Source organism: Myripristis murdjan, chromosome 16, assembly GCF_902150065.1.
Source record: "Myripristis murdjan chromosome 16, fMyrMur1.1, whole genome shotgun sequence".
NCBI classification, from domain to species: Eukaryota; Metazoa; Chordata; class Actinopteri; order Holocentriformes; family Holocentridae; genus Myripristis; species Myripristis murdjan.
In genome coordinates this window covers 20,423,138-20,435,452 of record NC_043995.1, presented here as the reverse complement: position 1 = coordinate 20,435,452, position 12,315 = coordinate 20,423,138, and the positions used below count along the sequence as shown (strand labels likewise).

Below are 12,315 nucleotides of genomic sequence, written 5' to 3'. Positions count from 1 at the left end.
ACAAATAACAAAGATAATTTGTTGCAGTTGCACAAATTAGTTGCATGTTTTCTTGGCCAGTATGTAACCCCATTCAGCTTTACAAACTCTCCAAGTGATATATGGGAGGCAGGATGACAGCGTAATGATAAGATGTTTACACCCACCATTAATAGACACAGTAGAGGTGAGGATGTTTCTAGCTAATGATGCCTCAGGGAGAGCTAGAATGCCTTGTGACTGATGAGGCACTCTCGTTTATATTTCCCCCGAGATGGGTCTTCTGGGAACTGCGCACCTTTTTATGTTCAGAGAGCACATTTTCAGGAGCAGGGCTTGTGTGACAAGGAAATAACTGTGTGCTTCCCTCCTTTATTGATTAACTCATCTCCTGACACTATCACACAATATGATGCAACATAACTTGACATGACAGGAAAAAACACAGCACGATAGGGTGATGACAGCTGTGCAGAGTGAGACATCATCATCAGACCATCCACCTCACTAATGACTAAAGATACGTCTCAGACGCTGCATGACTTGCAAGTTTTATCTCTGAAGTGTTGCAATCTTTGTTGCCAGGTTTTTTTTCAATCTAGATTCTTGATTTATGAAAAAAATCCCTTGTTATGCGGTGAATAAACAGGATGGGTATTGCGCACTGGCTCTGGAGGGGAAAAGCAATGGGATCCACAAGCACAGAGGTGTGGGGGAGAGTCAAAATGAAAAACATACGCTCCAAATGCATGACTAAGCCTCCTCGGGCCTGATGTGGAGGGAGGAGGAAAGGGGGTAAGGGGTGGGGGTCAGGGAATGAGAGTGAGCAGGGGGAGGGGGTTGGGTCAGTCAATAGTGAGGTAAAACGTGTGGTAATGGGAGGGGCGGAGACTTAAAGAGAGAAGACAAGCAATCCAGATTTGATAGCAAGCACTTTCACTTTGAGTCCAGCCTCTGTCTGAGTGAGGATACACAGACTGCCCAGAGGGAGGGAGAGTGAAGAGCAGGCCTGTGTCTCTGTCGCTCTATCCATTAAGCAGTTTCGAAGGAGAAAGGAGTGATTCAAATTAGGCTGGTCAGGAAAATTCTGGGTCAGCTAGGAAAGAGAAAGAGAAAAAGAAAGGCATAATAAAAGCTGCAGCAGGGAGACACTGCAGCCAGTCAGGCTCAAGTGGGAAAATCCAAAGTGAGATAGCAGGATTGCGTGAGAGGATAAAGAACGTAGTATTTGGAAAGTACCAAAGGAACACAAAAGGAAAAAACTAGAAGGAGATGTCAACAAGAAGGCTGGAGACTGAGCAGTAAAGAAAAAGACACAGCAACGCTCTCTGTGTCAAAGACCTCAAGAAACCACAGAAGAGGAAACTTTGCCTTTCACAGACTGATACTGAAAAGCCTCTCTGCAGAGTGACTGCTCCCAGCAAGAGAAATGGAGAAGTGTCCATTCTTAGAAAGATAAAAGGATGTCACTGCCAGGTGAGACATGAACTTTCTTTGTATTAAACGCACTTTGCAAACTTTATTTTGCAAAAAATGTATAAAAAAAATAACAGAATAATGAAACTGATTAACTTTAATAATAAGTACACTACACAAATTTGTGGCATCGCTTGTGATTTAACTTGTATTTCTAAAGTCCTGAGGCTCGTAATACTGACATTGCTTCATTAGCATGTCGTTTGACTTCGTATTTCCATAGTCTTGACATTCATAATTCTGACAGTGCCTCAACATGAGTCTGTAAAACGTAGCTCCCACACAAATAGCTAATTGACACAGGAAATGATGTGATGTTTCCTTGAAAGTATGTAGTAAGTATGTAGAACATAAACCGCAAACCACAGAAATTTTCCACCAATTAATCTGAATTTCTCCACTTCCGTGTCTCTTTTTCTTACTCTCAAAAACAGTTTTGCTGTTGCTGTCATTCTTGACTGTCCAATGTGATGGATGTAACTTTGACCGGGAGGTTGTCAAAAACATTAAATCAACTATCGACTCCAACCCAACTGGATTTGTAAGTCCAACAGGAATTTACTTGGCCCTCCTCTGATTTTGTGTGTATATGAAGTTAATTTCCAAGTACCATCACTGGTATAGATTTTGTAAATGTGTACTAGTGATCAAAGGGTGAAGACCTCATTTTCAAAATAAACTCCTATCTACACAGATTAAATCATCCAAACAGTGTTATCTCTGTCTTATTATGTGATAAGCCACAATGATGATGAACATCTCTGTTCATCATACACGTGCCTGGTTCAGTGGTTTACCTCATACTTTACCAGTCATGCATTATTCTTGTCAAGCTCACAGTGTGATTGACCTATTTCTTCATCTATCGGTTTATTCTCATGTTTGCCTTTGTGTTTTGTTTTGTTTGTTTTTTTGCCTCGTAGCGGACAGTTTTTCCGAGGGATTACAATGTTACGCACCATTACAACAGCAGCATGTTGTGTGACACTGATCCGGTAAGTCATTGCATCATGTCAGAAAAGAAAAAAAATCAAACAAGGACTGGTACATATACACAATAAACGAGTCTCAGGAACTTAAGTCTTACAGTTTTTTTCTCCTCTTATCCGATGAGACATTTTAGTATTTTATTTTATTCATTTTTTTTTGTTTTTTGTTTTTTGTTTTTTTGTTTTTACAGGATAGGCATTAGCTTACACCTGATAATGGGGTCCTTAAGTATGAGACACAGAGGAGAGAGGGGGGCAAAATGTCAGTGGGAAACATCTCAGCTGTTCAGGACCTTGTCAGTGTTCGGCTGGGTGTGACCCCCCCACCACCCCCCTGTCTCTCTCTCACAGCTCATGTCATTTATTTTTGAGATGATGTGCTCTTTTTTTCCCCCAAGTAGTCATGATTTTCAGCTGTCAGTGACTGTCTGGTTTTAACCTAAACTTTTGTGTTTCTTGTGCCTTTCTCTGCAGTGTTGCGTGTTCCCCGCTGCTGCCGTCCTCCTTGATTCCTGGCATGTGCTTCTCAGAAACCTCTGGAATGAACACCTTAAACACTCCTTCATCGTCGAACTGATACAAACACTGGACACAATTCTAAATAAGACCGAAAATACACAGGTATAATTATTTTTTAAATAGGGCAGATAATGACCAGGTTTTTACTGCTTTCAATGATATGGTCTGAATCACATTGTAGAGATTGTTTGTCAGAGAAATTTGTTGTTGTTATGCGGTAGATCAGTGGCAAATCTTGTCACATGGAATCTGTCTTTTACTTTCTTGTGCAATTCTATTTAGACTTTTTGCCTTGACTCTTCTTTCCTCATTTTTCAGAAATTCAAGGAGGCCACAGATCTCTCCAAATTCCCTTCAATCATTTCCACTCCAGAGAAGCTTCTCAGTCAAACTTCAGAGGTTTTGTCTCGGTGGCTAGAGGTTGGATGCTCAGCTTCGATTGAAACATGCTCCATCCCTACTCTGGCCCCCACCGAAGTTCAGAGAGAGGATAACTCTTCATCAAGAAGTAAACATTTGACAACCCGAGCTATTAAAGTGGAGGAAGGACTGAAGGAGAAGATGATGGACCTTACACAACCGCCGTCCAATGGTGGTCCACTGTCTCTTTCATTTCCCGCTTCTTTCTGGAGCCCTTTGCTATTTAGACTATATTGGTGGTTGTTGCCATAGTTAGTAAAATGGGTCCCTTTGATGATGCACACAAAATGCAAAAACATTTTCTGGCACTGAATGATTGTCTATTGTCCATCATAATGTGTTTGTGTTGTAATGCAGTGAGCTATGTTATCATGTTATAATGAAGTAGGGATGGGACGATATAGGATTTTTATGACGGATCGCACAAAAAAAAAACGTGCAAAAAGTCGATCATGGTGAACTTCCATTATCGGGATAATTGTAGATCGGGATAGTTGTGGATATCCTTAAATGAGTGACTTGAAAAAACTGGCTGGCTGGTTAAGAAACAGTCGTCCACTGTTGCAGTGTTGGTGAGAGTCAGTCTGTTTGTTTCTCACTAAAAAGGATGCATCCTAACTGTAATTCAATAAAAATGTGTTTAACAAAACATAGTGTAAAGTGATAATAGTATGTTTTAGAGCCATATTAAAGGTTTTAAGCATATTTTGTTGATTATAGGGATAATATCATGAATCGCAATTATTTTGGCCAGGATAATCATGACATGAAATGTTCATATCGTCCCATGCCTGTAATGAAGCAACATGTGCAGGTTGCATTAAATGTCCAAAGGTAGTTGATATAGCTGACTTCAGTGCACGTCAGTGCTCAGTAACAGCTGGTACCGCACTTATAATCTCTTAGCCATCCTGTGTAGCTCCAGCTAGCTATGCTCCTTATGCTAACACCTGTTAAAAATGCTCAGCGAGCCACTGCACACACTGCCATTGTCTTGTTGATGTGAAATTCATCACTGTTTACAATGAATGTTATGTAAATGTAAGATATTTTTGTTTATGGACTTTTACTTTTGTACATAATTGTAAATTAAAGCCATTTAGATACATAGTCAGTTGCTCTTTTTGCATTATTATTTTTATGTCAGTTTAATTAGCGCAGGCGTTATCTTACAATAACTATCACAATTACTTTGGCTCTTGCTTTGGGGTCAACATTTTGCTGTTTGTTCAGGAATAAAAGTTTGTTTGATTTAGCAAGAAGAAAGTGTTTGCAACGCCGTGTCCCAGGAAATAGTTTGTGTATTTTGCAAAGCCACTCCAGCTTAACTCTGCATTATCACCGCTACGACCACGTAGGGCTCATTCCACATGGGCGAATCATTCATTACCACAGTGTGATTGTCCTATCTGTGTGAGTGTTTGAAAGACAAAGTGCAGATGGGTGAAGAATGCACTCTGGATGGACCGGGGCTCCAGATCCACTTTAGGATCACTTATTACTACATGAGCTTCATGAGATGCCAAGAACACAGTTTAATGTTTGTACTTGCCCTTGCATGTACACACCCACGCATGTCATGTGCTCAATGCATCATTATCCTCACTGAGCTCTCTTTACAGTTTCATAATACATATAAACACTTCATTATGAACTCCCACCTTTTCCCACAGTTTGTACAGACAGTTAAGACACTGATATATTATAAAAAAAAGGATATCCTTTTCAGTAAATCACAGAATGGAGAAGAAATGGAAGTGTATGTTCACCGTCAAAAACAGTCCAAATAAAAATAGAAAATAATTATATCATCTTTCCCTTGCGAATAGAGTCTCTGTACAAAGCAAATTAAAATGTGGCATTCCTCTGCACATTCCCTCTGGTTTGTGGCCTGCTCTTAGCACATGGTGCAGGGCATGGTTTGTTTGTCGCACGACCGCAAGGACATATTGCAAGCAAAGTGCCTGCTGCATTGTCATACCAATTTCCAGCACCCGTCACTGAAGTACTGAGGATATTCACGGTGCCCACTAGTCTATACTGTTCTTGGCCAGTTGAGGCAGGCTGCCAAGATCCTTGGTCCCCATCACTGGGACAAGGTGTACTGACCGCAGTGTCAGTGCCAGGCGTCTGTGTGACAGCTACTTCCAGTTACAATCAAATCCTGCACCTTTAGGGTTAAATGGGTGAATACACACACATGAATAACCCTCAGAGTATGGGAGAGCCGTACCTCAATGTATATGCACCAAACCCTAATATGACTCCTTAAAAATGACCCAACTTGACCTCCATAGCACTAGGCACCATATGTTTCTCTGTGAGGGAAAATGTCCCACAAGCCTCCCCTGAGATTCAGCCATACCACCCGACCACAGATATTCAAATTTGGGCATTTAGTTACGGTCATTTCCTCGAGGAATACTTGCAAACAGAGCCTGATCTTTCCTGGCAACAAGGCTGGGCGAGCCAAGCGCCAGAGAGGCCAGCTGAATTCCCGTAAATGGGGGGAAGAGGTGGGAATGCGAGGCGGCAGCGCTGGAGGAGGAGTGTCAACACACAGCGCGCATGATGTGTAAACCACGTGGCGAATACACCGGAAGTAAGCAAACTTGCGCCTCTCTCAACATGTCTGCGCCCGGGGAAGACACGTTTCCCACCGACGATGGGGAGATGGAGGAGATGGACGACGGTGGCAGCGAGGAGGAAGAAATGGAGGAAGAAGAAGGGGAGAAGAAAGTGTATGTACCCGGGATAGAGCCACTCCAGCCGGGAGAGGAGCTGGAGATGGACCGCTCGGCTTACCGCATGTACCACGAGTGTCAAACAGGCAAGATGTCCTCGGCTCTAACACAGATCATGTACAAAACTGGACCCATAATGCAGCACTAGCTAGTCATAATTGAGCCCCACAGATGTGAGAGGAGAGTTTTCACTGTCATGGTGTGTTTGTGTTTAATGTCAGGTGCTCCGTGTTTGAGCTTCGACGTCATGAGAGATGGGGATGGAGAAGGCAGGGAGCAGTTCCCCCTGTCCATGGTGGTCTGTGCTGGCACTCAGGCGGACACTGCTCTCAGCAACAGGTGAGCTGTATGGTTCAAAACTCAGCACCACAATATACAGTTACAAAGGGCTTTACACACACACACACACACACACACACAAACACCCTGACTTAACCCTCATACCGGGCAAGACAAAACTCCTCCAAAAAAAGTTTTACAGGGGAAAAGAACCACAGAGAGAGGAGACGCCTTCATGGTCAGACAGGTGTGCAGTAGGTGCCTACCCGAAACCATACAGTCTTAATGCAAAAGAAAACACAGTAGCAGACAGTATGACAACAGAGGCAGCAGGAGGTCTTGACTGAGGTAGCACACACACACACACACACACACACACACACACACACACAGAAGATGAGGGGGCAAGGGGAGAGAACATTAGAAAGAAATGCATAAATACATTAATGCAGCTGAGCTAACACAGCAACTACTGCTAAAACAATTATACCACCATCAACTGTGTGTGTCTTTGGTAGTTTACATGCAAAGTAATCAGAATGGGCCTAAAAGTTATGAGTTGTTGCTTTTGTTTTGTTTTTGTTTTTGTTTTTTCTCTCAGTTGAAGAGACAAATGAATGCCTTAAATTTATTTGTTGAGGTTTAAATATGCAGAGGCTTTCCTTGTAGTATGGTGTAACCTGTTAACCACGTCTTGTTTATTGCAGTTCTATCCAAGAGATTTTGTGAAAAGAATCTCTTGAGACTCTGAAATATAGGAAGCCATGCGTCAGTGTGCTTGCTGCCTATGTCCTCTTACATGCATTTTTTATACTTTCTCTCAGGCTTCTTGTTATGCGCATGCATAACCTTTACGGAACAGGGGCAGAGAAAGAGGAGAAAGATGCCGAAGAAGAGAGTGAAGAAGAGAGTGAGGATGAGGAGGATGAAGATAAGAAGCCACAGATGGAGCTGGCCATGATGCCTCATTATGGAGGGATTAACAGAGTCAGAGTATGCTGTCTACCGTTTATAAGCAAATGTTATATATACATTCAGTGGCCACTTTATTATTCACACCTGCACAATCCAATACAACTGTTCTGCCATAAAGTTTCATTTTATGATGCCTATAATGCTCAGGCTTTCTTTCTGTCACAGTAACAGAGGTGTTCATTCAGTTTTATGCTTGCCACTGAGCTCATAGTTAGTGCTGCTGTTGCACTGGACTGCATTTTATTGAGAGGTGTTTCTACTATTCTGTCTTCCCCATGTATATAAATAGGGAGGACAAAAAAATAGAAAGACTTCTAAATATAATGTAGTCCAGTACAAGACATCTGCAAACTACAAGCTCAGTAATAAACATAGAATTAAATTTACAAATTCTCCACAATATACGCAAAAACTGAACATTATGAACTTTCTTATAAGGTAGACTTTATGGCAGAGTTGTTGCACTGAACTGCATTAGATTGTACAGGTGGAGCTAATAAAGTGGCCACTGAGTGTACATGTGTATATGCAAACTCTCATAAAGTATAAAATCTTCAAAATGACTATTTTTTCCTTTCCTTTCAGGTGACCCAGCGTGCAGAGCAGTCATTGGCTGCTGTCTGGTCAGAGAAGGGACAGGTAGAAATATTTGATCTGCGAACACAGACGGAGGCCGTCCACAGTTCTGCTGCTATGGCAACTTTCATCAAACAGGAGAAAGAAGCAACGCCCCTCTTCAGTTTCTCAGGCCACATGACGGAAGGCTTCGCAATCGATTGGTCGCCTAAAGTACCGGGTAAGAGAGTCTTTTTCCAACACTGAAATTTACAGAGTGGTTTAAGAAAATCCAGTGATATTTGGCTCACTGTTTGCTCCAAATGCAGTGAGTTAGTCTTGGCAGCAATGAGACCAACCCACAGAAATAAAATTTTGACTTATGCCATACTGGTGTCCAACCCAGAGATGCTGCACTGACAGCGAGTGGGAAAGTGACTTGTGCTCGTTCGAAATGTAGCATCAAACTGAGCCTTTATTATATTCCAGCCCAATCTCTGGAAATTTATCCTGATCTCTGTCATATTTGTCTTTTGTTTATTTTCTGACCATTCTCTGTGAAGCTGCACATTTGTGTGATATCACAGATGGTGGCGCAGAACAAACTCTCCTTTCTTTTCTGGCTATGGAGTAGGGCTGAATGATGTGGTAAAATCATATTGCGATTATTTTTGACAGACATTCTGATTTCAGGATGATTTGATTTTTTGCTCGAGGTCCGCCCTAAACAATCATGTTTTCTTGCATCTGGAGAGTACGATTTGAATGTCAGGGCTTCTCTGTAGCACCACAGAATTTCTAATGATGTTTTTGTTCAGCCCTGCTATGGAGACGAGTGAATGTATGCTATTACTACAATACTCATTTCTAGGGGCACTGGAATGAAACATTTAAAGCTTAAAGTTTTCATAATTTATGCCTCTAATCTGTCAACAGGTCGTCTGGTCAGTGGTGACTGCAAGAAGAACATCCATGTGTGGGAGCCGCGGGAGGGAGGGACGTCATGGCAGATCGACCAGCGGCCTTTCAGCTCCCACAGCAAGTCTGTGGAGGATCTGCAGTGGTCACCTACTGAAGCCACAGTATGTTTGTAGAAAATATAGCGGTAACATAGCGGATCAAACAGAGGTAGATGCTGCGTTTAAGAAACAAATGAGCTTCCATTTCCATATTGTTTGGTTTAGAGGGTTGTGGGCTCTGCATGTTTGGAGTGAGCGAAGCCACATTGGTGTTAGAAACTGTTCAAAGCAAAGTGGTAACACAGTGCCGTTGTGACAAAAACAATCACTGCGCAAAAATATTGTTCATGTGCTGAGTTAGCCACTATAGTTAGACAATCACCAGTGGCTCTTCTTCATTGTCAAAGGCTGAACCTGGAACTTTCTTTAACCTGGAGCTTGCCAGAGCCCATGAAGTGCAGGGCTGCCTTTTGTTTCTTTTTCCACTGCATGGAACCAGCTGTCAAGGATAGGAGGTGCTCCAGGCAGTGAATTTTTTAATACTTGTCTTTAATACTTGTTTTTTCTAACCACTGATATATAGTATTTTATTATAGATCTACAATATTTTTGTGTTAGAGATCAATTTTTCAAGCGGCCGAGGCAAGATCCCTGCCAAGTATGTCAAATAAAAGCCAAGTCAGATACATCAAACAGTCATGAAACTGGGCATCATTTAAAGAACTTATTTGAACTCCTGCTTGTTGAAAGATTATATCAGACTCTGACAATCTGACTCCCCCATAAGCAGCAGGCAACTCTTCCCTGTTCTGCTGTGTTGGTATGGCTGCCATGAGGAGACCTTTTTCCCCTCATGTTTTGCCCACAGCCCCGGGACAGTGGCAGCGCTCCGACATCACCAGTTTGTCACATGAGGAGTTCAGGGTACATACTTAATGCTCCCCAAATGCTGATCAGGACATGCATGTGTTAGTACAACCTGCTGTGTAAACTGTTTTGCCATGTGTTTTTGGCCGGATGCTTTGTTCTGGAATCCCCTGGTAGCGCATATGGAAGTGTTTCTAAGTCACCGCTTGGGCCAATCAGGGGACAGCCCCGCGAGCTCATCCTAAAAGTTCCTTGACCTCAGATTTTAATATCTCCTCCCAAGCAGGGACTAAATAGGGTTGCTGCTAATGGAAACCCTTTTCTAACCCTTGAAACAACATACATGGTATGGCACAGTATGCGGAGGTAAGGCCTTGCAGTCACAAAGGGCCAGAAGCTGTTTCCTGGAATGTGGACCATCCTCGACATGGTCGATGCTTATTGGATTTTCACTGTCCTGCCTGGTACACAAGCACACGCTGTCCCTTTATGCAGGGCTCCTGGGGACAGAAACGAACATACACACAGCTCTTAAAAAGATTCTGCTCCTGAGATCCTAACAGAATTAGAGAACACATTTTTTTCACAAGTAGTGGTAAATTCCATGTTTTGGAAAAATGTAATGTCTGGTCAGGGTTTGTTTTGTAAATATTTAATGTGATTTTGTGCTCTGTCCTCTGCTTCAGGTTTTTGCATCCTGTTCAGTGGATCAGTCGATCCGTATCTGGGATATTCGCGCCCCACCTAATTCCATGCTTTCAGCTAATGAGGCACACACATCAGATGTCAATGTCATCAGCTGGAACAAGAGTGAACCATTCCTCTTGTCAGGAGGGGACGACGGGCTCCTAAAAGTATGGGACCTTCGGCAGTTTCAGGTAAAAACTAACAGAGGAGTATTTTTCCAGCCTATATTTTCTCAGTATCTTTTTCATTACTCAGGCACACATGTGTGCTTCAGTTACTAATGCTCGGCCAAAATGAGTTCATTGTTAATCTTTCGACTAATAAAAGAAAATTAAGTTGACGGCCAAACAACCACTGCATTGTTCTGCTCTCAAATAATGAGGTATTACTTTGATGCGTCATACATACAGAGTGAAGATCTACCTGTTGGATTGGTTTATGTTATCATAACCCTCCACAGCATTACACCCTTAGTAAAACAGTGCTGCACACATGTAGCATTGTTTTTTAATCAGTATTTTTTATTGAACATTAACATTGTGTTCATAAATACAACCTTTGTCAGGGACAATAACCCAAGTGAACCCGTTGAAAGAGATAAAATAAAAACTGATTAAATAACCACAATTTGGGATAAAGAAAAAGTATATAAATGTTAACTAACTCTGCACACACGTATAAATAAATAATACATGAAAATCAACGTTTTGCACCTCCTGAGTTCGGGCAATTATATTTTCTCAAGCTCTACTGAATTGTAATTGTTATTATTGTATCGTATACCTGTTATTGCTGCAGGTGTTGCGTCCCTCCCAACACAGGAATCTCTTGGCCTTACATTGAAAAAATGTCTGCGAACACAATCCTTGACCCAAAGAGTTGCATGTTGCTACTTGTGAAATAGAGACAGAAAGTATTCTCCCTGCTGCTGTGAGGGCTGATACTGTAAACGCTCAGGTGTTGTGTGTTAAGAATGACGGTCATGTCTGAGCGCTCTTGTTTGACCTGTGCTTCCAGTCGGGACGGCCAGTGGCTAACTTCAAGCAGCACAGCGCTCCCATCACGTCGGTGGAGTGGAACCCTGTGGACTCCAGCGTGTTCGCCGCCTCGGGAGCAGACGATGTCATCAGCCAATGGGATCTCTCCGTGGAGTCATCTGATGTGGGCGCGAGGGTCGAGGGGGTGAAGGACCTGCCACCCCAGCTGCTGTTCCTGCACCAGGGTCAGTCAGAGATCAAGGAGATCCACTGGCACCCACAGATGCCTGGTGTACTGATCTCCACCGCCCTGTCAGGATTCAACTTGTTCAGGACAATATCTGTCTAGTGTGTGTGTGTGTGTGTGTGTGTGTGTGTGTGTGTGTGTGTGTGTGTGTGTGTGAGAGAGAGAAACAGACAACTATGTCAGTGTACATGAGTGTATATTTGGCGTGTATGTGTAATGAGTAGTAATTAGTGTGTATATATATATTTTCATCTGAAAACAGTAGGTAATTTTTCTTATAACAATCGTTAATTAACATAGTCTTCATTTGGATGAGTTATAACCTCTACTGATCTTTCAATCTGTATGATTTACAGATGTTGGAACTACTTTATGCATTTGTAATTGCATGCTTAAAATAAAACTATTTTCAAACTACTTCTGGATTCTTTACTCTCCTTGACTCCATATTACTCTTGAAAGAGAGAAACTTGACTTGTATTTATTAATAAAGGAGAACATTGTAGTTTTTTTTTTTTTTCTTTTTATGTAAAGACATCACCAGATCTGGGAATCACACTCCTGCTTTCACAGATTCACACTGAACAGCCGGCGGTATTATACTCTGCACCGACTTTACAGGGGAGCCCTTTCCAGTGAAAA

At 42.2% G+C, this 12,315-nt stretch overlaps 2 protein-coding genes across 3 annotated transcripts; both read left to right on the top strand.

Annotated features, from left to right (window-relative positions):
- Positions 1 to 918: 918 nt before the first annotated feature.
- Positions 919 to 4,491, top strand: LOC115373237 (uncharacterized). The gene is made up of 5 exons (XM_030071519.1): positions 919 to 1,455; positions 1,890 to 1,996; positions 2,379 to 2,450; positions 2,919 to 3,065; positions 3,282 to 4,491. The coding sequence occupies exons 1-5, from the start codon at positions 1,443 to 1,445 to the stop codon at positions 3,633 to 3,635; spliced, it is 693 nt and encodes a 230-aa protein (XP_029927379.1). The 5' UTR covers positions 919 to 1,442; the 3' UTR covers positions 3,636 to 4,491.
- Positions 4,492 to 5,943: 1,452 nt separating this feature from the next.
- On the top strand, positions 5,944 to 12,090 carry grwd1 (glutamate-rich WD repeat containing 1). Of its 2 annotated transcripts, XM_030073260.1 has the most exons (8): positions 5,944 to 6,213; positions 6,349 to 6,466; positions 7,231 to 7,399; positions 7,967 to 8,177; positions 8,873 to 9,018; positions 10,449 to 10,640; positions 11,467 to 11,784; positions 11,831 to 12,090. In XM_030073260.1, the coding sequence occupies exons 1-7, from the start codon at positions 5,952 to 5,954 to the stop codon at positions 11,773 to 11,775; spliced, it is 1,407 nt and encodes a 468-aa protein (XP_029929120.1). In that variant the 5' UTR covers positions 5,944 to 5,951; the 3' UTR covers positions 11,776 to 11,784; positions 11,831 to 12,090. The 2 variants fall into 2 exon arrangements, with proteins under 2 accessions (XP_029929120.1, XP_029929119.1); XM_030073259.1 differs by having other exon boundaries at positions 11,467 to 12,090.
- Positions 12,091 to 12,315: the final 225 nt, after the last annotated feature.